We start from the raw sequence: 25,117 nt of genomic DNA, 5'->3' as shown, positions 1-25,117 counted from the left end.
CGGCGTGTTTCAGTGGTCGAACAGGAGTGGGAGAGGCGTCATCCAGTGGTAGAACAAGAGCAGTTTCGCTGCGCCGAGAGCAGCCGGCAGCTGTCCGGACTGCTCTGGCCTGAAAAGCGGAGTACGAATGAAGTCACGTGACTTAAACCGTCATATGCTCCACATTTCTTTTTATTTTGCTTCCGCCGGCGCGCGCGGTGCCAAGCGTAGTTGGGTGTTTTGGCACCGCTGTTTTTGACGTCGGTGACACGAGCGAGCTGCGCAGCGATTTAGCTACAGATCCTTGCATTTCTAGTCCACCTTGTTTCTCGTCGGATGCGCAGGGGAAAGCGACAACACAGCGTATTCGCCTTGCTGGAGTGCTTGAGACGCTCGACGGTGACAGCAGCTGAAGCTGCTGGAGCTCGATAAACGTCAGATTCAAGTTGCAGTTTCAGATGATCTTCGCAGGCGGAAACGATGTGGGATGCGTGGGCGCTGCACAAAAGTATGTAGCACGTGACCGCAAGCGGTGGCAGCGTTACACCTGACAGATCACAAGACGATCAGCCGTGTTTTGCTGCTCTCCTGATCTGTGCTCTCCTGCAGAGAAAGCTGGGACGTAGATTCCTTTAGTCACATGCTACATTTCTCCTCACACGTCCCCCTCCCACCTGCTCTCCGAATGCACGTCGCATTCCAGTGGCAGGTCGAGTGTTCCTGCTCTCACTGCGCTGCCACCCGACTCCGCGCTGCGCCCAGGTGCTCCTGTTCTCCCAATGGAATTCGCCATAAGATCGCGTTGATGCGAGCGCCGGCACGAAGCTCAATTCGCTCGCTGCGGCGCTGGCTCACTCCAGCGTCTCGACAGCTTGTTTCCACGGTCGCGTTCCTCTATCGCGTTTCTCCAATTTTTACTATAATTGTCTCAAAACTGTTCGGGCTTTTGTGGCATGTTTGTTGTTGATTTCGGCTTCCGTAGGCCGGTCCTTGCACGCTTTACGTACATTCTGCTCTAATCTTTTATCGTGTTTGACAAGAGAAAATAGAAACGTGGTTAAAGAGAAACGTGTTTAACTCCTAGCGCCACTTTTAAACAAATCATTCGTTGAAATGGCGAGCCTTCTGCCACGCTAGCACTGATCACTGCCGTAGTGTGCTACTGCTCGTTGATTATCCCGCTTGTTTTGAAAGAATTCCACCAAGCACAATTGATGACGAGAACGTATGCGCATATGGCAAGCAGCGCTGTACTTATTCTAACTGCTGAACCCTTAGAGTAGCGCTAACGTTCGCCGAATGCGGTTGTCAAAGCGCTGTGTTCTCATGGATCGTCCTTCTTTAAGGCGACAAACCTGACGGTTCGCGTCCGACGTAGGTTTAGATACTAAATTGTGTAAATCGAGTAGTTGTGTGTGTGACGTGTGTATGACTACATCAGCAAGACGACAACGACGGTGACGACTGTAATATGACGGCAACGGCACGATGCCTATTGCGTTCGTTCGACGCGAATTCATACATGCCGATTGCTTGGCTAAACATAGGTGTTGAATGAGAGATAACGGTTGGTGACGGGACCTGTGACTAAACGTTATACAATCGAACGCTCCTATATCTATGTCATCTAGTCTGCTGAAATGACGATCGCTTGTACTCTGGCGAAGAAATACTAAAACGTGATCAACTTGGGCCAACCATGAAGGTGGCACCGCACAGTTATTGCGAAGCGTTAGCTGCTTCGAAGAAAGTAGTGGGGAATCTAGGCCGATCCGGCAGACTGCTGCCGTCTAAAACAGCGTCTGAAAACGCGAAACAATGACCTGTTGAATACCTGCCGTCATATACAAATTTGAAGGAATGCTAAACTTCGAATGTACATCACGTGTATTTAAACTTCACGTTATGGAGACGTTGGTGTCCTATGGTATTAAGTACAATCGGAACTAAGCATTTTGTTTGTAACACAGAAAGTTATCTGCAAATCTTGTCTTGTGTCCCATTTATTGTGTATATTGAATCAATGTTATCTATTATGTAAGAGGTTTTCACGATGCACGAGGGAAATGCATCTTTTTTTATTATGGACACTTCAACCAGATTTCTGCCGTCGCCGTCGCCGTGAGGTTCCGTATAAAGTCCAAGGGCGATAAAATCGTCGCCGCGCGCGGTATGCGCGACCGTCGTGCGAAAGGCCATCGGGGTATGGGAGGGAGGGAGGCGGAGCGACGCTGTGCTGCGGCACCGAATGCTTATCTTGCAACAGGCCGCAAGGGGAACTGTCCACTCAATCTCCCACGCGATAGCAAGAAAGCGGGAAGGCAGCGCGGGAGGGAGGGGGGGGGGGGCGGCAGCTTTTACTCGGCCAACAACTGCGTTTGTACTTTGCCCCGCTGTGGCGGTCGCCCGCACCGTCTCTTAAAAGCGATCTCCACACGGCTCTGACCTTTGTTTGCGCCGTGTATTCACCGCTCAGTTTCCGTTGAAGCGATAGACCGCACGAACCTTCGCCCGCTGCGGCGGCTGCGCTTGCTGCCAGCGTTTTCACAGTCGTCTGCGGTCATTCAGTGTGATCTATTCATGTTTGCTTGTGCGCGCTGACACCACGCGTGTTAATTCAGTTATTAAGCGAACGTGTCCAAGTTAATGCAGCCGATAAAACTACTATCCCTACTCCGAATAGCTCTCTACTAATTTGCTGTCGCCATTGATGCTTCGCTTTTCGGGTGAAGCTGCGACGTTTTTTTAATTGTATGTAGATTTCAATAGTTTCATGCAATGTATTATCTGTTGTGTGTACTACTGAACAAGCAACACGTTCTCGTTGTTAAAGGACGGTGCTAAATGTCGCGGTATATAACTTCTCTTGGTCAACGCAATTTTCTTGTCAATTTGATTCAGCACATTTGTTTACAGTGTTTTGCAAACGCATCACACCGAACTGTTTGGGCAGAGGCCTCGTCAGGCACAAACTGCCTTTAGTTTCTGTTCCTGCATCAGGCTTTATCTGCTGTCTTCTGCGAAAACTGAAATAAATAAATAAAATATATCGAGGAATAACCACGAGAAACAGGCACGTGAAGCACGCGCCGAACATATCAAAATGCTAGTCGGTCTTGATACGAGAGGAGAACGTCTGCGAATGTAGCGTAATCGTTACAGCATTTAAGCTGCCGTGATCTAAACCAGCTCAGGACCGATTCCAATGTCGGTCAAGCATTTCTATGTATTAAAGTCCAAATTCAGGAGAGGCAACAACATACTGATCTAACGCAAAGTGCATGGACTGGCGCCAATCATGCTTTGCATGAATACCGGAATTGTCAGTTGTAGCGCGAAGTGTAATCTTCGCAAGCCGGGACAGTTACCGAACAGAAGACAGGCATGGAGTTGTGCGAAAATGTGACGCCATGAAATGTGGAGAGAACGCGATCCAAATTCATATGTGATTCAAGCCTCTTGTGATCACAAATTGATGTTCGTAAGAGGCTATTAGAGTGTGCATCATGAAAGTTTTGTTTTTTCAAGATGCTCTATTGTATTTTTGGGTTGGCACACACATCATCTAGAAGCATTTCAGTATAAGAAAGGTTTGCAAGCAGCACTGCTGTCGTGGCAATGAGATGAACATACGTGGCTCTTATTGATTGGCAGCGCATATGCTTGCTTCTCTACTCATGCGAGTCTACCGTCTTTGTGTCTTCTGCGGTGTCCTGTGGTCTACTTATGAGGTAAAAATGCCTTTTACTAGTCCTCCAGAAGCTCCGTGCATAAAGAGGCGTCGTACGGCTGCCATACTGGTGAAACTTGGCCCAGTTTTGAAAGGACCATATCATAAAACGGTTCGCAAAACTATTGTAAAAAGTTGTGTACGTAGGACAAGTTAAACGGGTCAATAAACAAGAGGCCACATGACGCCTTGTGTTAGAACGTCCGCCTTCGCTGCGGGAAGTTTTGGGTTCAATTCCCAACGCCGCCGGGCACCCACTGGTTCAAAAGGGCGCAAGCGTACCATGGTCTGGCGTTTGGCTACCTTCAGGAGTGATACACTTGGGGAAGGAGCCCGTCGAGACACTCGTGAGCACAAAAAAGTTGTGTTTGACCCGCTCCCACGGAGATCATTTCCCATGTGGCGCCCCAAATGCACCTATTGAGGTGGGGATGACTCCGGCATGGAGACAAACACCTCTTTCCAAGCGTTGAAGCCCCATAATGGCCTAGCACCAGGCCAAGAGGGTGCTTATACCTATTTTACCGCTAGGTACCCGGCGGCAGCGCTTGCCTCCCACAGCCGCGACAGATGCTCTTCAACAAGGCCACCTGTGTCTTCACATCACTGGCCTCTTCGTCATCGGATATACTGGTTTATAGCTGGCACTGCGCTTACCGGCTTCTTGCACGCTGGCATAAAATTCATGACACTCCCTTATTACTGTTTTCAGCATAGTTACATAGAAAGTTGTGAATGTGAATAAAAAATAACGCCTACCCAGTCGCGGCTGTAGTCAAATGGCTATGGCTTTGTGCTGTGAGCTGAAGACGACAGGCTCGTCGCCTGTCGTCAGACAGCTGTACTTCAATGCCAGCAAAATACAGAAACGATTGCGCACTTAGGCGTAGGTTAAAGAACCCCAGCAGGTCAAACTTAATTGAGTCCTCCACTACTGTTTGCCACTTATCTTATCGTGGGTTTCGCACATAAAACACAAGGAAGCAAAGAAAAAACTTGTATCAAAATGTTTTGCTAGGCCATTTTTCTGCTGTGGAATTGGGTATCCTTTTTGTTGCACGGAAAATAAATTTGTACAAAAAATCTCATTTTTAGGTCCCTGGCTAGTTTGGTGTTTTATTGTGCAAAAGCAGCCCAAACGTGCAAGAACACTTTTGAACACCTTGACGTCTGTCAAGTGCAACAGTACTCCCGTAACCAACATAATTGCGCCAGACATTTCAGATTGAATCTTGAAACGATATATGAGCAAACTAAACTATAATTTAGCGAAGCTCTTGAGCGCTCCTTAGCTGTTTCAGCCTACGCTGTTGTTCATATGCCAGCCATTGTCAATGAAAACTTCCTGTTTTCAATTTAAGCCAAATGCAGACACATGTGCACTGAGATGTAGCTGCAGATACACAGCAGGGAAGCTGGGGCAGAGTTCTGAATGATCGCATTCTTGACCGAGGAACAGTGCGCCACATACCATAACAAAGCAAGATATAGGTACGCGTCACGTAAGTCGACGTAACATTCAATTGCATACATTTGTGCCGCAAAATATGGCGTAGTTAATGCGTGGAAGTTGTCGCAGACGTGAACCTGTGAACACCAAATGAATGGAGCGATAAGTTTCTGCAACCACCGGCCAGAGCGCACCGCTTGCCCTTGACCCAATCACTGTAGGCCATAGTAATATGCACAATGTTGCATAGAGAACGGGTGATACGAAGTAACAGTATGTATACGTTTCGTAGTTTATTAAGTAGTTATTTTGTGGAAAGCGTCTGTGATATAAAGCAAACACATTGTGAAATGCGCGGAGTGAGGCTTCTATATCTGCAGTTTCCTCCAGTGTATAAGTGTATAGTATACAATGCGTGGTGGCAAAATACGTCGTTTACACGAGTGTCTCACCGCGAAATTGTTGTGTTGTAACAGCGGCGGGATAATTTATTTAATTAGTAGTGCTGTATCGAACAGCCTTTCCAACTAATATATTTCTTACTGGGCGGGTAGTTCATGCTTATCATGGTGTACTAGTATGCGTAACGAATTGAAGTAAGACCAGAACAGGAAAGAGCAGCACTCACAACCTTAAAGACAATATCGCCGACAGAAAAAACTGGCGGCACCGTCAATGCGAGGTTTCTAAAGGACTCTACGTGAACTTGTGAGCGTCGGTATGTGTGCGTGCAACCTTTAGCTCAACCGTGGATCTGTATAAAACTTGGTCATAGCTGCTCAAATATAGGTTCCTGTTCCTGAAAGTAAACACTAGACAATAAGTTTTATTATCCAGTTCTGTGTCTTTAAAGGGCCCGTAAACCACCTTCGATATTTTTTAAACATTTCAAGTAAGCACGCGCATCAAGTTCAGAATGCCGTCACGATCAACGATGCCAATCGCTGCAGCGCTCCGCGCTGCAGGCGCGCCAAGAAAAAAAAAAAAAAAACATATATGCCGTCCTCCTCTCCTGGCCTTGCCGGTATCCTCAGCGGTCGTCACGATGTGAGCAGGGTACATCTGGTGATGTCAACGGCGGAGACGATGTCCATTGGTCGAACAAGAACCTACGACTTCCGGTTAGTCTGCTAGCCGGTGCGTGCGCTCCCAGCTCTTCCTCGTCGCGTTGGTCGCTTGTGCGCACTTGCGAATCGGTAATTACAGCCTTCAACGCAAGTGCCAAATCGCTCGCGTTCCAACATAGTCGTGCTTAGCGGTCATATTAGCTGCGCGGAGAGTGTGCTACAGTGTAGGCCTTTCTAGACGTGCGCGCAACACAGGGTCCATAGCGACACGCTTCGCATGAGCGCAGGCCGGCACGGCAGCAACACCGGGTAGCCGAGAAGCGCTGAGTCGCGGCTAAGGCCCGTCCACGTTACCGGCACAGTAACTCGCCGCACGCCGTTTGCCATTTTGCTCGCGAACGGCGAGATTTCCTTGCCGTAGAAAGGATGACACCGGGACCCATTTGTGCGGCAGCCTCAGCGCCGCTGCATGATCGCTCGATGGCGCCGATATCGTCGCTAGGCCTTTTCCGGTTCACTTGAAAGCTAAAGCGGACAGCGCTTCGGAATGAATTACCGACGCTCACAAGCCACACTATTTTCTTATCGTTGTTATTGCTCTTCGCAATAATTGTACACAAGCAAGAAAAATACGCTGATATTAGCGGCACCGCCAGCTGTGATGCGAGCACAGTCTCCCTCCCGTCGGTAGCCGTGCACTGCAGCTGAGACCGACAAGTATCGGAGCTCTCGTTCATGTTTAACGTTTGACAGTGGATATATTTTTCCATAAAATGTACAATTTATCCATCTATGTATCCAGCGGAAATTATTTTGTTTGTAACAAAAGCTGCAGCCGATGTTTTCGTCGCTGGTGGCGGACGCGCGCAGCTTCGCGGTCGTCGATTGACCCGTTGATCGTGCTGCGGGCGGTGCGCCCTCCGAACTGCCGTGTACTCTGGACAGCTCTCGCACGCAGACGATCTACGGCACTGGAGGCCGGTTCGGCGTCGGTATATTTGCCGCTAGCGTGGACGTCTCTTAAGCGAAAATGGACAGTGTTTTGAGAAGTGCGTTGGTGATGACGTTTATCACGTGACATTTGGAGGAGCACTCTGCGAGGCTGAGAGACCAGCCGACGAGGAGAGTAGAGAAGGAAAGAGCGAAACGAGCGAGGGCCATGTTTCGATCATCAAACGTTTGGAACTCCGCTATTACGGTACCATTTCGAAAAATTCTCGCGGCTACGTGTTCGTTCTAGACTCTTGCACAACTGCAACACAACTAAATTTGGACCTTTGGGTAGTTTAGGAGCCCTTAAAATGAAAATTAGTCACTTGCCATACGTAAGTATGAGGAAAAAACAGGCAAATGTCCCATAGCGAGCGCTAATCTTGTCGTCCGTCCTCCAACTTTAACAGCCTTTTATATATAATTGCACATCCAAGCGAGAAGTCCACATGAATAAACAAAAAAAGTTATATTTGCTTGACAATTATGAAAAGACAGGTCTTTCCTTGATGCTTTAGTAGAGAATAAAGTATTGTGACCGGCGAACTGGTGCCAGCAAGGCGTTCGATTAAGGTGTCCTGGCTGTTCGTGAATGATGCCCATCTGAAGCCCACCACATCCCAACATTTAAATACACATACCAGTGCGACAGCGTTAGTTTCATCTAGGTAATATTGTAAGAAACTCCAAACTGAAATGAACTTATTATCACAAAAAATAACTTTTATATGAATGGTGCAGGCATGCTCATGTAGTCTTTCGCACCCCAATCAGAGCATGGAGATGAACTTGCAACTTGAACTTCTAACTTCAACTTGCGACGTTTCGGTGGTTAGTGCAATAGGAAGTCCCATGACTGTAGCGGCTGCTCATGACTCATTTTGTGTGTGCAGGTTCCCTCGGCCCTGCCAGATGCAACTATGATCAGGGTGGTGAATGGCTCATTGCGCCGGCCGTCTTCTAAACGTGCACCACCAGTTGGCAAGAGCCTTCCATGTGAGTTGCCTTCGCGTTACCTTGCCAGCTGTGCTTGACTAGTACGGCACAGTAGAGCATGTTTTAATGAATTGACGGCAGACCGTCGGTTAACTTGGCCATCAAATGCCGTGGTATTAGCTTTTAGAGCAAAGCCTTTCTGGGGCCCTTCGCACCGCATTGCTTGATTTGCTATCTGGCTGAGTAAACTTGGCGAATCCTCAAGGTTCATGACCACGAAGCTGATCCTCATAAGAGCGCGCGATTAGTGTCCTCTGAACAGCTATAGTGTGGGTTCGAATGCCAGGGTGATCATAAAAAGGTGAATCAGTGGACCTCTGCTGTGATAATGGAGTGACCACATGCTCTCGTGAAGGTTCTGTTGTGACTTGCGAGCAAACGTAATCGTCGAAGCAATGTACCAGCATACATAGGCTTTCCAGCATTAACCAATAGGTGTGCCCAGCGGCATATAACTTAGCTTCTATACAGGGAAGACATCACGTGAGTTTGAAAATTATCGTCACCATATCAATGGGCAAACAACATTTCTTACGCTCTGCCAAGACAGCGCGACGATTGATCTAGGTGCAAGACTAAAGGCGCATCTTCTGAGGAGATAGGAACTCGTGCCAGACATGGGAAAAGCTGCTAATTTCTACCTCGTAATGAATTCCCACCGATTTCATACGGAAAGGCACAACTGTCACGCTTTAAGCAGATAACCATGGGTAACGGGACTGGTTACTTAAGCTGAGCATAAGGCAAGTGTCCTTACCAAGCCACGATCTCACTCAACTATGATGTAGGCTCGTGTGCTCACTTCGTTTGTGCTACGCACGTAGTGTGATAGTGCCTTTCAAAGAGCACCGATCGCCTTGCTCAAGCCCCCCCCCCCCCCAAAAAAAAAAAAAAAAACATGAAAGTCAGCTTCGCACTAGTGGTGCGAAGACTGGGCAAACAGCGAAGCTGGCGACCCCACCTACCTTTATCTCGGTTCAGCCAAGTTCTTGCGAGGTTATGCTTCCACACTCGGCCACGTTTTGCGCAAGATCATCCCTGAATCATCAATAGCCCAAGGAGGAGCAATGATAACTCGGTCATTACAGTATCTGGATGCTTCTGAACGCTCAAACGCTTTTGCTTGGTTTCGCGGACTCGTAACTCCGGATCTTCTGCGAAACGCCGACGTATCGCCACCGCTTCGCCGCGATACTCGGGATCGGACCGAAGTCGTCTCACTCGCTCTCGAGTAGCGGCGCGGCGGCTTTCGCCCCGCGCTTCCTCTTTTTTGGGAGTGACGCTCTTCGACCACTTCTTCCATCTTCGTGGCAGTGCTCGTCGCGGACACGGCGGGGCTTTTGTGTCGTCGTGGAGGCGACGCGGAGCTGTAGATCCCATGGGTCGGCGCAGTGACGTCGTGGCTTAGCTCCGCCGATGCGTGGCCACGGCAACCACTCTGCACGGTGCTGTGACGTCATGGCTTGGCAAAGCTAAGGTGAAGCGATGCGGCGAGCGCGATGACGTCACGGCTCACGCAGCTGTGGTGAGGCTCAGCGCGATCGGCGCAGCTGGGGCGAAGCGTTGCTAGGGGAGGCATGGTGACGTCATCGCCAGGCGGAGGTTTGTGGGGTACACTCGACGGACCATCCTCGAGCTTAAACAGCTTCGCTACTTCGCAACCTCTCTACACTGCCACCGGAAGTGGCCCAGATTTCGGCGTTACAACTGACGCCAAACGCCCAGGTTAAACAGATTCGCAACTAATAATGTGCTCTAGCGACATTGATGTGCCACTAAGAGCGTCCTAAATAAAAAATAAAAAATGACGGCTCGATTTGAACCTCATCGGTCTTTCGCGAGAGCAACAAGGAAGTGTCATTGTACGTGCGATGGTACAAAGTAACCTGTCTCTGGAAGCTTGCTTGGCGCATTGCAATCGCTTGCTGTTGGAAAAAAAAACGCAGCGCGAAGCAACGCTGCTTCGCTGCCTAGGCAACATCTGCGTGTCCGGGTAGACGGTACTGCGTAAATTTGGAACAAAGGACCCAGCAATTTCAGATGCATTGTAAGAAAAAACATGGGCAGCTTGCACTAGGAGTGCAAGGCTGGAGTAAACAGCGCAGCTGGTGATCGACCTAACTTTTCTTTCAGGTTTAACTGGGCTTGGCTAAGTTTTACTAGGAAATGCTAAGTGCTGCTAGGCACGGTATTCCGAATCGGCTCGCCGCCGACTCGTTGATTCTCGTTGGGCCACGCGACGCGCTGTTCAGCAATAACGGGGACGAATTACAGCAAATGATCGAGAATCTTAACCGAGAAAGTGTAAGAATGGGGTTGAAGATTAAAATGCAGAACACAAACATAATGTTCAATAGTCTGGCAAGGGAACAAGAATTCAGGATCGCCAGTCAGCCTCTAGAGTCTGTAAAGGAGTACATTTTTCTAGGTCAATTACTCACAGGGGACCGTGATCATGAGAAAGAAATTTACAGAACAAAATTGGGTTTTAGCGCATATGGCAGGCATTGCCCAATCCTGACTGGGAGCTTTCCATTTGCATTCTACCGATGCTAACATATGGGGCAGAAACTTGGAGGTTAACAAAGAAGCTCGAGAACAGGTTAAGGACCGCACAAAGAGCGATGGAACGAAAAATGTTAGGCATAACGTTAAGAGACAGGAAGATAACGGTGTCGATCAGTTAACAAACGGGGATAGCCGATATTCTACTTGGTATTAGGCGGAAGAAATGGAGCTGGACAGGCCATGTAATGCGTAGGATGGATAACCGGTGGACGATTAGAGTTACACAAGGGATACCAAGAGAAGGGAAGCGCAATCGAGGACGGCAGAAAACTAGGTGGGCTGATGAAGTTAGGAAATTTGGAGGTGCAAGTTGGAATCAGCTAGCGCAAGACAGTGGTAATTGGAGATCACAGGGAGAAGCCTTCGTCCTGCAGTGGACTTAAATAGGGTGATGATGATGAAGTTCAACTTCGGAGTGGCTCTACGCAATAACCTTCTTAGGGATCCTAATTTTTGCATAGCTCTCTTTAAAACGTTGGCAACATGCGCATTCCAATTAAAATCCGTGTTGCGTACAGCACCTAACTATTTATAGTGTAGTGAGAAATACAGGCGCCAGCAGAAGACGAAGAATAAGATGTTTGCTGTTGGTGCTCGCGCTCGCTCCGTTTGGCCGTTGCCTGTTTCTGCGCATTCAGATAAACGCCGAGCGCACCTCCATTAAACGCGTACTATCAATTCGTGGAGCGTGCTGGTTCCCTTTTCATCCTGTAACTCCGTACCGGGACTCAACACCCAGCCTCGGCAATGCCTGACGACGTGCCCCAGCAAGGTGCTCCCGCACCACCGATGGTCACCTGCTCCGGCGTACCCCGACAGCGAGACCCTGTCATTTTCAACGGCACCGACGAGCACGATGTCGAGGACTGACTCACATCGTATGAGCGGGTAAGCGCCCACAATAAGTGGGATGACGGTAACAAGCTCAGTAACGTCCACTTTTACCTGGCGGGCGTAGCACAGCTGTGGTTCCACAACCACGAAGGTGATATCGCCAATTGGGCATCCTTTAAAACGAGCTTCGCGGAAGTCTTCGGCCGTCCCGCTGTTCGCAAGCTCCGCGCGGAACAACGCTTACGTGTTCACGCCCAGAAATCCGGCGAAAAGTTCAGGTCCTACATTGAGGATATTGTGGACCTCTGCCGTCGCGTCAACCCTACTATGTCCGAAGCTGATAAAATCAGACACATCATGAAGGGGATCGAGGACGACGCTTTCCAAATGCTGATTGCCCCAAAACCCCACACTGTCGCAGACGTGGTTGAGTACTGTCAGAGCTATGACGAGTTGCGGAAACAGTGCATTTCTACACGACTCCCGAGCTCTGACCCAGCCGACATGTCAGCATTCACTGTATGCGCCGTTTCTACTGACACCACAATGTTATGGCAGCAGATCTAGCAGTTCGTCCAAGAGGAAGTCGCACGGCTATTGTCCCTTGTTCCCTGCGTCCCGGTCTCAGCGCAGGGGTTTGCTCCGACGCTACGACAGGCCATAGAGGAGCAAATTTCTGAGAAGCTACCAACCACCTTCCAGCATCGGCCTGTTTCCGCTCCTCTCACCTACGCTGAAGTCGCACGCAGACAGTCACCAGCAATGCCACTCAGCCCGGATCCTGGTCGACCAGCAAATGCCTTCTACGCAGCGCGTGCGCCTGTCCACCCGAACCCGCCGACTTTTCGCCGTCCCGCGCCGCCGTCCACTAATCCTTGGCGCACCCCGGACAACAGGCCTATTTGCTACTTCTGTTGTCTGCCTGGCCATGTCGCACGTTTCTGCCGTCGTCGTGACTTCCGTCCTAGTGCGGGCGAAAGCAATCGGGACTACTTTCGTTCTGAGCCACCGCGCCCGATGTCCTCCCACTCAACGATGGACACCTGCTCACCGCATCGCCGTGGCTACGACACACGACGGTGACCCTCACCACGTCGCCGTTGACTTTCCCCAATGGTTCGTCGCCCCCCACCAGTCCAAGCGGAAAACTAGCCCTCGCAGTTCCAGAGGCAAGAACTGCGCTCGTGTCGAAAACTTCAAGGTCTCGATTTCTACCTGCGAACGAAATAACCGTGAATATCGAAGGTGTTTCTGTACAAGCACTCGTCGATACTGGTGCTGCTGTGTCTGTTCTTAGTGGAGAACTGTGCCGTAAGTTATAAAAGATAACGATACCGCTTTCCGATGTCTCTCTGCGCACCGCGACCGCGCACCACATTCAACCTTCAGTGGCATGCACAGCTCGTCTTGCCATACAGGACATTTTGCACGTAGTCGAATTTGTCGTTTTTTTCGCCATGTTCTCACGGCGTTATTTTGGGTTGGGACTTTCTCGCTCCCAACCAAGCCGTTGTTGACTGTGCGCGTGCCGAACCTGAGTTGTCGCCTATGTGTGCCACCACATCTGACAAGCCACCTTCTTCTCGAGTGGTCGTCGCCACGGACGCTGACATCCCTCCTTTGTCTTCTGTTTTTGTGCCACTTTCTTGCGGCTCTGCTTCCGATTCCACCGCCATGTTTGCGCCCTCTGAAGCCTTCACGTCAAGCAAAAACTTCCTCTTCCCTTTTGCTGTTCTCACGGTCGAAAACTCTTGCAGCGCCATTTATGTCACAAATCAGTTGTCTTCCACAGCCAAGTTATACCGTGGGGTCGTGTATAGGTCGGCTTGAGGATATTGATTCCGTATACTCTACTCAACTGCCTGACGACACGATAGGCCTTCTCGTAGACAGCATTTCTCCTGCTACCTCCGCCGATTCGTCCTCCTTAGAGGCATTCCTCCGGTCAATTGATTCCACACTCCCGCCTGCACAGCGTACCCAACTCTTGGAGCTGCTCGCCCGCTTTCGGACGTCGTTCGATCATAAGCAGACTTCCTTGGGCTGCACATCGGCCATCGTTCACCGCATTGACACTGGCGCTCATGCAGCCCTGCGCCAGCATCCATACCGAGTTTCTCATGCTGTGCGCCGTGTCATTGATGAACAAGTAAACGACATGCTTCATCGTGGCGTAATACAGCCCTCACACAGCCCTTGGGCTTCCCCAGTTGTGCTGGTAAAGAAAAAGGACGGTAGCATTAGATTTTGCGTTGATTATAGGCGCCTTAACAAGATCACACGAAAAGATGCTTATCCGCTGCCCAGAATTGACGAGGCCCTCGATTGCTTGCAAGGAGCAGAGTTCTCCTCTTTGGACCTTCGATCTGGGTACTGGCAGGTCCCTATCAACGAACCTGACCGTCCCAAGACTGCGTTTGTAACCCCAGACGGTTTATATGAGTTTAACATGATGCCATTCGGCCTTTGTAAAGCGCCTGCCACCTTCGAACGTCTCGTGGACAACATTCTTAGAGGCCTCAGATGGCACACGTGTCTGTGTTACCTGGACGACGTCGTAGTCTTTTCGAAGGACTTTGCCTCCCATTTGAACCGCCTCGCAAGCATCCTGACTTGCCTTTCAGACGCTGGATTGCAGCTTAAATTGAAGAAGTGCCACTTTGCCGCCCGCCGACTTACCATCTTAGGCCATGTTGTCAGCAAGGACGGTGTCCTTCCCGACCCTGCAAAGCTTCGCGCCGTCGCCGAGTTCCCTAGGCCATCTACGCTGAAAGAACTCCTTAGCTTTATCGGCCTGTGTTCATACTTTCGCCGATTTGTGCGTAATTTCGCGTCCATAATCACCCGCTTAACGCAGCTGCTTGCCGACAGCCAAGGCATCTCGGCATGGGCTACAGCTTGCGAAGCCGCGTTCGCCACATTACGCCATCTTTTGATATCACCACTTATTTTACGCCACTTTGACACGGACGCTCCCACAGAAATCCACACGGACGCTAGTGGAGTAGGCCTCGGTGCTATTCTTGCCCAGCGTAAGTCTGGCTTCGAAGAGTACGTCGTCCCTTACGCCAGCCGCACTCTCACCAAAGCGGAAACGAACTATTCAGTCACCGAAAAAGAATTCCTTGCAATCGTTTGGGCAATCACCAACTTTCTACCTTACGTATATGGCCGTCCATTTGACATCGTGACTGATCACCACGCCCTGTGCTAGTTGTCGTCGTTAAAGGACCCCTCTGGTCGCCTAGCTCGTTGGGCGCTTCGTCTACAGCACTGTGACATCCGTGTTGTCTACCGATCCGGCCGTAAGCATTCGGATGCTGACGCTCTTTGGCGCTCGCCACTGCCCGATGAGTGTGGTGCTGCGTCTGCCTCCAGCTACGATTCTTTGTCTCTTACATACACCGACTTGCCAGCTGAGCAACGCTGCGATCCTTGGATAGCCTCTCTTTTGGAGTATTTATCTCAGCCGTCAACATACACCACTGACCGCTCGCTTCGGCGCGTTGTTCGTCACTTTTCTATCCGCGATGGGCTTCTGTACCGCCGCAACTACCTCTCTGACTGCCGTAAATGGTTGCTAGTGATTCCTCGACATATACGTTCCGACATCTGTGCCTCTTTTCATGCGGATCCGCAATGCGCCCATGCCGATGCACTAAAGACGTATGCACGCCTCCGGCTTCGCTACTACTGGCTCGGAATGTACCGCTTCGTTCGGCAGTACGTACACTCGTGCTCCAAGTGCCAACGCCGCAAGAGCCCACCTAACAAGATTACCGGGCCGCTCTAACCATTGCCTTGTCCCTACCGGCCTTTCGACCATATCGGTATTGATTCGTACGGCCCTCTACCGTACACCCTAGATGGGAACTGCTTGGTTATCGTCGCCGTGGACCATCTCACGCGCTACGCCGAAACTTCAGCGCTTCCGGCAGCCACAGCAAGTGAAGTCTGCTTGTTCATCCGTCGCAACCTTGTTCTCCGACACGCTGCGCCTCGCGAGCTACTGAGTGACCGTGGTCGTTCTTTCCTCTCCGAAGCTGTAGAAGCCCTCCTTCGGGAATGCAATATTATCCATAGAACTACAAGCGCATATCATCCCCAAACCAGTGGTATGACTGAACGCTTTAATCGTACTCTCGGCGACATGCTCGCCATGCACGTTTCCGCTAACCACACTAACTGGGACCGCATCCTTCCCTTTGTTACGTATGCATACATTAGCGCGACTCAGTCTACCACGGGATTCTCTCCCTTCTTTTTTCCTTATGGTCGCGAACCTTTCTCATTTATGGACACAATTTTATTGTATCTCCCCGACGCTTCAGAATCTACTCCTCTATCTGAAGCCGCCACTTATGCCGAAGAATGTCGTCAGATCGCCCGCTCACTTACCGAGCAAGATCAGGCCAGCCAGAAACATAGTCGAGACGCAGGCGTGTGTTTTCCATCATATTCACCTGGAACGCTGATATGGCTCCGCGTTCCCTCTTGTACTCCCGGCCTTCCCACAAAGTTCAGCTCAAAGTACGCCGGCCTTTACCGGGTTCTCCGACAGACATCCCCGGTCAACTACGTCATTGAGCCTATTCACCCATCTACGGACCAGCGGCGTCGCGGACGCGAAACTGTTCATATCGATCGATTGAAGCCGCACTACGACCCACCAGTGCTACCTGTTCCATAGGTCACCACGATGGCTCCTTTTTCGCCGGGGAGTGATTGTAGTGAGAAATACGGGCACCAGCAGAAGACGAAGAATAAGACGTTTGTTCTTGGTGCTCGCGCTCGCTCCGTTTGGCCGTTGCCTGTTTCTGCGCATTCAGATAAACGCCGAGCGCATCTCCACTAAACGCGTACTATCAATAGGTACTAACGAATGATAGTTTTTGACCATTCATAGAGTATTCATACCATAAAGGGAGTCGTTTTCGTGTTACAGCCATAGCCATCGTTTTCTATTCACTCACCTTCATTAGCCCTGTGGAACACCAAGCAGATATTTTGTTAAAGCTGTGTTTACTCGTTTCCATACGAGTTCAAAAATTTCTAAGTTCACAGGTTGGCGGAATGCATTTGTTACCGCTAATCTTGACGGATTCATCACTGCGGTGGTGAAATGCGGATGCGCCACCTGTTGATCACTCGAGACATGTGCCGCAGGTGCCAGGCGGTGTGTGGGTGCAGTTCCGAGGGCTCCCGGGAGCCAGCCGGTGCCTGCCCAGCCAGAGGCCAAGACTGGACGGCCTGCGGGTCCAGCTGTGCAGCCATCGCAGTTGCCCCGCTCACGACTGAGGCCACTCACCAGTCGAGGTATCCGCAGGCGCAGGATTTTGCTGCCGTAGTAACTGCGCTAATTTGGACATGTAAGGCCATACACCGAAACAAACGAGTGCACAAGGACACGATTAACGGATACCAACAAACACTCGTTCATCATAGTTCTCACCGAAAGGAAGAAACATGAAAAAGAAGTGATGGGCAGACAGGCTCTTCTTTTTTTAACTAAACCTATTATGGTGTGAAGCTGGTTTTTGGCGTCGCATATCTGGATGCAGTGCCAAGGGCTTCCGGGAGCCAGCCGGTGCCTGCCCAGCCAGAGGCCAAGACTGGACGACCTGCGGGTCCAGCTGTGCAGCCGTCGCAGTTGCCGCGCTCACGACTGAAGCCACCCACCAGTCGAGGTATCCGCAGGCGCAGGATTTTGCTGCTGTAGTAACTGCGCTAATTTGGACCGACACAAACGAGTGCACAAGGACACGATTAACGGATACCTACAAGCACTCCTTCATCATTGTTCTCACAGAAAGGAAGAAACATGAAAAAGATGTGCACACAGGCTCTTCCTTTATTGTAACTAAACCTATTATGGTGTGAAGCTGGTTTTTTAGTGTTGCATATCTGGATGCAGTGCCAATTGCTTCCGGGAGCCAGACGGTGCCTGCCCAGCCAGAGGCCAAGACTGGACGGCCTGCCGGTCCAGCTGTGCAGCCGTCGCAGTTGCCGCGCTCACGACTGAGACCACCCACCAGTCGAGGTATCCGCAGCTGCGGGATTTTGCTGCCGTAGTAACTGTGCTAATTTGGACATGTAAGGACATACAGCGACACAAACGAGTGCATAAGAACACGATTAACGGATACCAACATGCACTCGTTCATCATAGTTCTCAGAGAAAGGAAGAAACATGAAAAAGAAGTGATGTGCACACTGGCTCTCGTTTTTTTTAACTAAACCTATTACAGTGTGAAGCTGGTTTTTGGCGTCACATATCTGGATGCAGTGCCGAGGGCTTCCGGTCGCCAGCCGGTGCCTGCCCAGCCAGAGGCCAAGACTGTACGGCCTGCGGGTCCAGCTATGCAGCAGTCGCCGTTGGCCCGCTCACGACTCAGGCCACCCACCAGTCGAGATATGTTACGAAAAAATAACCAAAATTCAAATTCAGGTATTGGTAGCTTATCGAAACTTTCTATCATGAAATCTGTATATATTAGCGCCATGCTGCTAAGCAGCTTGAAAGATCTTACATTCGCAAATTCTGAATATTAGGTGCGTCATTTATTAAGGCTGTTTGCATGTTGACCCTACATGGTAGGTTACATGGGTGCAGAATAGAAGCCTAGTCGCATATACCAAAACATAAGGAAACATTTTCAGAGAAATACCAGTGGTTTACGGCACCTTGTTCAAATATTATATATAACGTAATTATAGTAGCTGGAATTGTGATTTCTCTCACAAGTTTCCACTTTAACTCCTCGGTATCTTTCGAGGGATTGTGATTCTTAAAGGAATTATTGCATCGCAAAGTGATTTTTGCTGATACTGCGACCGCGTCCTTTAAACCGTTGGTCCGGAGCTCGCTCGATGGACAGTGACGGATTTTCCTTCAACCAAGAAGCTTTATTTCTGAGGAAACCACTTAAGTTGGCTGTGTTTCGTTGAGTTCGTGCAAAGAATACAATCGAGCCAAAATGTCAGTTAACAAAGAACAAGGTTGCTTTATTTGCACCGCTATTTATAGGTTTTAGGCGGAGAGGGAACCCGTTCAAGACAGTTTTCCAGGTTGCGTGTTTGCTGTTTGGAACGTTATCGGGCATGCGCAATAACGCTGAGTGGGAAGCATGTTAGCATGATGCGCTCTTCTTTATCAAGCACGATACATCTTGCTTTCTGTAGAAACAACAAAGCGAAAATATTAAACGGAATTGCAAGGGGTTACGAAAATTGCGTAATATTGCTGCCATAATAGAGGCGCTGTGGCGGTCTTCTTTGGCGTATCGACGTCGTCAAATGTGGACTTGCGTCTTTTGATATTCCAGGTGCACGATGGGTTGAAGACGCATGCTGGCTTACACTGCCGTCGTTGTCGCTTTCGTCGTCCGTGAAATCTTCAGTGGATGACTCCCTGCTGAAGGTTCGGCTGTCGCAAGAAGGTGCTGCCGGTTCCTACGGAGCATTTTGCCGTCTTCTGTGTCCACTCGGTAGGACCTTGGTCGCTCCGTCCGCATCACTCTAGCTTTGGTATCCCATCGGTCTCCGCGCACTCGCACGACTTGTTCTTCCTGCAATGGAGCCAGGGGGCGTCTCGGTTGTTCCTTCTGTCGATGCTTCCGCACAGGCGTGGTGGGAATCTCCCTGAAATCCGGCAATGGTGTTCGCAGCCGTCGGCCAAACAGCAGTTCACATGGCGATCGACTGTTTTCCAGGGGACACGATCTGTAACTGAGCATCCAAGCCAGAAGTCGTCTCCCCCCTTGGTTGTTTTTTTAAGGATTCTTTTAACCACCTGAACCCCTTTCTCGGCCAAACCATTTGAGCGTGGAAACCGCGGGCTCGAAGTAACATGCTGAAAACTGTATCTTTTTGAGAAGAGCAGGAACTCACGGCTGGAGAATTGTGGTCCGTTGTCAGTGCACATCTGCATGGGTAGGCCGTACCTTGCAAATATTGCGCTTAGTTTATCAATCACACCGGCCGCTGACGTGTCCTGTAGTTGCTCCACTTCTGGAAAATGAGATAACGCATCATACGCGCAAAAATACTACTTCCCAGCACACTGGAAGATGTCTACACCTATCCTACACCATGCATGTGCAGGCACTGGGCGGAGAAGAAGGGGTTCGCTATGTTGCTGGTATGCGTACTTCTGGCACACTGAGCATTTTTTACCAGATTTTCGATATCAGTGTTCATACCGGGCCAGAAAACCAAACGACGCGCACGTTCCTTACACTTATTTAGTCCCATATGGCCATCATGGATCCTTCGCAACGTTTCTTGACGCATACTGGTCAGCACCACGACCTTGCAGCCTTTTAGTAGCACACCGCTCACAGTCGACAATTCACTTCCGAAATGCTAAAACCATCCCTGTACAGGTTGGTTATTCTGGAGGCAAGTAACGACACTTTGCATGTAACTGTCATTTCGCGTTTCTTTTGATAGGCGCTCCAACGTGGCACTGTTTACAAGTGACGACACAACACTTACGGCGTGAACTTCAATGTCTTCGTCTGCTTCATCCTTTTGCGGTTTTCCGACAGAGGCACGCGACAGCAGGTCTGGCAACACGAACTGCTTTCTTGGAACAAAATGCAGTTCGATATTGTACTTGAGCAAACCTAGGAAGAAGCGCTGCATGCAGTCTCGGTGGCATGTCAGCGATTGCCTTTTTCGAAATATTGATCAGAGGGCAGTGGTCTGTATCGAGGATGACCCTGCGTCCATACACAAAATGGTGAAATTTCTCGCAACCGTATACAAGCACAGCCAGTGCTTCCTTATGAATCTGGGAATAACGTTTTTGGGTATCAGAGACTGCTCGTGAAGCATACGCGACAGGTTTCCAAGCGTCCCCGTAACGCTGTAGCAACGCTGAGCCGATGCCGTTTTGCGATGCATCCGAAGCGATTTTAGTGTCACGCATTGGGTCGAAGATAGCGAGAACAGGCTGGCTACTTAAAGTGCCACAGATATGGTTCCATTCTGTGGCATGGTTAACCGTGCAATCAAAAACATTGTTTTTCATGATCAGCTCCCGCAGCAACTTAGTTTTTCCTGAAAGTGCCGGTACAAACTTGCAAAATAATTGACGACACCTAGCATTCTGTGAACTCCTTTCTTGTCCTTCGGCTGCGGTAGATTTAAAACTGATTCGACTGAATCGGGGCTTGGCCGTATGCCGTTCTCGGAAATGACGTCGCCAAGAAAAGAAATTTCCGTGGCACCAATTTCGCATTTTGAACCATTGAATGTTAATCCCACCTTAGGCGCGGACTTAAGGACTGCTCTTAGCCTTTCGTCGTGCTCTTTTCTTGAGCAGCCCCACACTAGGAGGTCGTCGACATACACACATACGCCAGGAATCTAGTCAAATATCTCGTTCATGTACCTTTTAAACACATCGGATGCCGAGGCGATGCCGAAAGGAAGCCTGAGAAAGCGATAGCGGCCAAAGGGGTTCAAGAACGTACAGATACTGGACGTTTCTTCTTGCAGCGGTATTTGATGAAAACCGGACTTGGCGTCTAGTCGTGAAAAATATCGCGCTCCGGCAAGCTCAGCTTCGATATCATTGCGACGAGGCATCTGTAAGTGCTCCCGCTTAAGACCTTCATTAATTCTTCTAGGATCCATGCATATCCGTAGTTGACCATCCTTCTTCTTGACAATAACTAACGGACGTACCCAGTCCGTCGGCTCGTTAACCTTGGCTATGATGCCAGCCTTGAGCATCCGGTTGAGTTCAGTCCGCAGTGGTTTCAGCAGGGCCAGGGGTACTCGTCTAGCCATCTGGACAGTAGGTAAGGCGTCTTGTCGCCAGACCATTTTGGGCAGGCGCTGAAGGCATCCGGTGCCCGAGATACGTCTTTGTATTCCTGCATGAACTCTAGAGATCCCGTTGTTATTGCATCGACTGACCTGACGAAGAGTCCCAGGCGTTCGCTTGCTTCGAGACCAATAATAGCGCGTCCCTTCTTTACCAGGAAGAAGTCGACTTCAGTCGCCGTCTTGCTGACTGTGACTTACAGTCTCGCTACTCCCAAATGCTTGATGATTCCTCCCCCATATGAGCATAGCACTGAGCTGCTTTGTCTTACTTGTGCAGCCGGCTGTAGTGTGCGGTACATACTATTCGGCAAAGGATTAGCTTGAGCACCGGTGTCCACTTTCAGCTTCATGTACTTGCTGCCAACTTGTGCTTCCACTACCCAGTCACGATGGCTCTCGATGGCATCTACGGATGCGTCAAGAATCGTGAAGTCTTCATCCGCACTGACCTCGGCCACTTCTCTCTTGCTCTTGCATCGCACAGCAAAATGGTTCTTGCCTCCTCATCGCCTACAGTTGCGTCCAAATGCCGGACAATTTCTCGAGCCGTCCTCCCGGCCACACCTACTGCATTTAAATGCTGCGGACGCTCCACTTTCTGTTGGCCTGTTCTGGACACGGTCAACTTGGCGCTGCTCGCGTGCCCAAATTTGATTTTGTGCGTGTGACAACTCGGCGGCTTTGCACACCTGCTCAGCTCTCACCAGTGTCAAGTTCTTGTCCCGTAGCATCTTCTGGCGCACTTTGTCGTCGCTCGTTCCAAATACAATTTGGTCGCGGATCATTGAATTTTCCATTACGCCGAAGTTGCATGATTTGGCCAGGTGACTAAGGTCCCTTGCGAATGGTTCAAATGGCTCGCCTTCTGCTTGCATTCTTCGTCGAAATAGGCACCGCTCATGTATTTCATTCACCCGCGCTGCGCAGTACTCATCAAACTTCTTGGTAACGGTCGCAAAGTCCTGTCTTTCAGCGTCTCCAGTGAAAGTAAAGTTGTAGATTTCCAACACATCCTCGCCTCCCAAACTGAGCAGCAGTGCCGTCTTCGTGCTATCCCCCCGAGGCTTTCCTCTGGGAGCCGAGGCTGCTAGGAAGAGCTCGAATGTTTGCTTAAAAAGCTTCCATTCTTTGGCAATGTCGCCACTCAGGCGTAATGGCTCGGGAGGTTTTAAGAATTCCATCACGGATGCATGTGGTTGGGGCGCACTTCTGACACCATGTTTCGTTGAGTTCGTGCAAAGAATACAATCGAGCCAAAATGTCAGCTAACAAAGAACAAGGTTGCTTTATTTGCACCGCTATTTATACGTTTTAGGTGGAAAGGAAACACGTTCAAGACAGTTTTCCCGGGGCGTCTTTGCTGTTTGCAACGTTAGCGGGCATGCGTAATAACGCTCAGTGGGAAGCATGTTAGCCCGAGGCGCTTGTATTTATCAAGCACGATAGAGGCTGTGTAGCCTCATGCTACGGTTCAAGTGGATGACTCTATTGCTACGTGTTGCACAACTGGGTTTTCCTTAGACCTGACTAGTGCCTGAAAATATCGATCAAACCAGCCATCCGGTTTAAAGTGCGGCTATCCGGATTTACAAAAACAAATAATATGGATAGCCCCTTTAAATAACCACAGCGCCGTGTGTGTCAACTCTTTTCTGTGTCTTGTGTCGGTAGCGCTGTTTTTAAGTAACAGGGAAAACCACCAACTCGCCCCATCTGCCGTTCTTGTTAAATGACCGGTTATCCGGATGTTCGGATATTTGAATGTTTGATGTGTCCAAGACAATAATGCAATATTAGGTTTTATATCGCATGTATCCCAGCTTCATATGCGTAGCGCAATAATTCATATTCTATAAGATACGCTGCTTATTCGAAGGCTAGTAGTATAGCCACGGATTCTTCATTTATGCTTTGTTTTATGCTTTGTGCGGCCGCTCGTAAAAAGAAAGGGCTACTACGTTCTCTTTTCGGCAAGTAAGTCTACGTCTTTAGGCGACGTAGGGTAATTATGTAGGGTAAAAGTATGCCAACTTTCCCAAGTAGCTTGCAGGACATGGTCTTAACAACACATCGAAAATAAAAAGCTTGAAAGATCTCTCGAATGGTTCCAGTGAACCTTTAGTCCATAAGTTGTCCTCAGTTCCATTGCTGAAAGGCCCAAGCGACACCGTGCAGAACTTTTATAATTGTTGCGGCAGCAATGGTATGCTTTAATGAATCTCTGTTGAGTAACGCGCGCAAAATCGCTCAGGCCAGTTTAATATACCTAAATTTTAGGACCATATGTGTCACCTACGGCGTTAACACGGTTAAAACACCCGAATGCAGAGAACCTCGGGCTGCATCTTTCCTTTGGTTACTCAATTTTTCTTTACAGTTGTTGCTGGTCTTGCTCCTAATCATCATAATCAGCCTATATTTATGTCCACTGCAGGACGAAGGCCTCTCCCTGCGATCTCCTATTATCCCTTTCTTGCGCTAGCTTATTCCAACATGCGCCTGCAAATTTATAACTTGATCACCCCACCTAATTTCTGCCGTCCTCGACTGCGCTTCCCTTCTCTTTGTATCCACTCTGCAACTCTTATGGTTCGTCAATAATCTACCCTTCGCATTACATGGCATCCCCAGCTCCATTTCTTTCACTTAATGTCAGCTAGAATATCAGCTATCCCAGTTTGCTCTCTGATCCACACCGTTCTCTTCTTGTCTGTTAACGTTAGGCTAACACTTTTCGTTCCATCGCTCTTTGTGTGGTCCTTGACTTATTCTCGAGCGTCTTTGTTAACCTCCCAGTTTCTGACTCATATGTTAGGACCGGTAGAATGCAATTATTGTACACTTTTCTTTTCAGACACAGTGGCAAGCTCCCAGTCAGCATTTTACAATACCTGCTGTATGCAATCCAACTTAATTTTATTATTCTGTTTAATTTCCTTCTCATGATCAGGGTCGCCTGAGGGTAATTGACCTAGATAAACGGACTCATTTGCAGACCCTAGAGGCTGACTGGCGCTCCTGAATTCTTGTTCCATTACCAGGCTATTGAACATTCATTATGTTTGTTTTCTGTGTATTAATCTTCAACCCCACTATTACACTTTCTCGGTTAAGCTCCTCACTCATTTGTTGTAATTGGTCCCCATTGTTGCTGAAAAACACTCCTGCTGGTCTTAGTCCTGTAAACATCGATGTATATGTGTGACGCACGAAAATGTGGATACGGAGAGGCTAGGCCTAACTATTTATTCAGCAGTTCATTGTCTTAAGAAAAAAATGCCTACATTTAAGAATTTAAGGCGTACTTATAAAGGGGATTGTGCGTAAGCGTTTCAAGTAACAAACCGTGTACTTAACCATACTTGTTTTTCGAGAATGCGTGCTTATTGTTTTTGTCTTCCCATATAATTTAATATTTCGTTCCTCAAGTTGACTCAACAAAGTGAAACAGCCCGAAGAAGTGACTACAGCTTTTCAGAAGTTCTCGCATAATAAGGTTGCAATAGAAATTAATAACGCTGGGGAATATCTCATTTCGGGCATTAAAAACTAGTGCAAGGCTCTGAAATACTTGATTTGAGATTTTCAGACTTCCGTTTTTACCCTGAAGGGTCGGAGAACATTTGCGCGATTTGTATTGCGAAGTGTACACAAATGCTGGATTAA

At 49.2% G+C, this 25,117-nt stretch overlaps 1 protein-coding gene across 1 annotated transcript in view; it reads left to right on the top strand.

The window, feature by feature from the left end:
- LOC125939734 (uncharacterized) overlaps positions 1-12,181 on the top strand; it is a 132,213-nt gene extending 120,032 nt beyond the window's left edge. The window contains exons 5-6 of the mRNA XM_049663459.1: positions 8,110-8,212; positions 12,036-12,181. Of these exons, the coding sequence (XP_049519416.1) occupies positions 8,110-8,212; positions 12,036-12,181 (249 nt within the window). The remainder of the gene's footprint in view (positions 1-8,109; positions 8,213-12,035) is intronic.
- Positions 12,182-25,117: the final 12,936 nt, after the last annotated feature.

The sequence above is a fragment of the Dermacentor silvarum genome, chromosome 1 (genome assembly GCF_013339745.2).
Source record: "Dermacentor silvarum isolate Dsil-2018 chromosome 1, BIME_Dsil_1.4, whole genome shotgun sequence".
In the NCBI taxonomy this organism is placed as follows: domain Eukaryota; kingdom Metazoa; phylum Arthropoda; class Arachnida; order Ixodida; family Ixodidae; genus Dermacentor; species Dermacentor silvarum.
The sequence above is the reverse complement of the archived record's forward strand: the minus strand, read 5'-3'. Positions and strand labels throughout refer to the sequence as shown.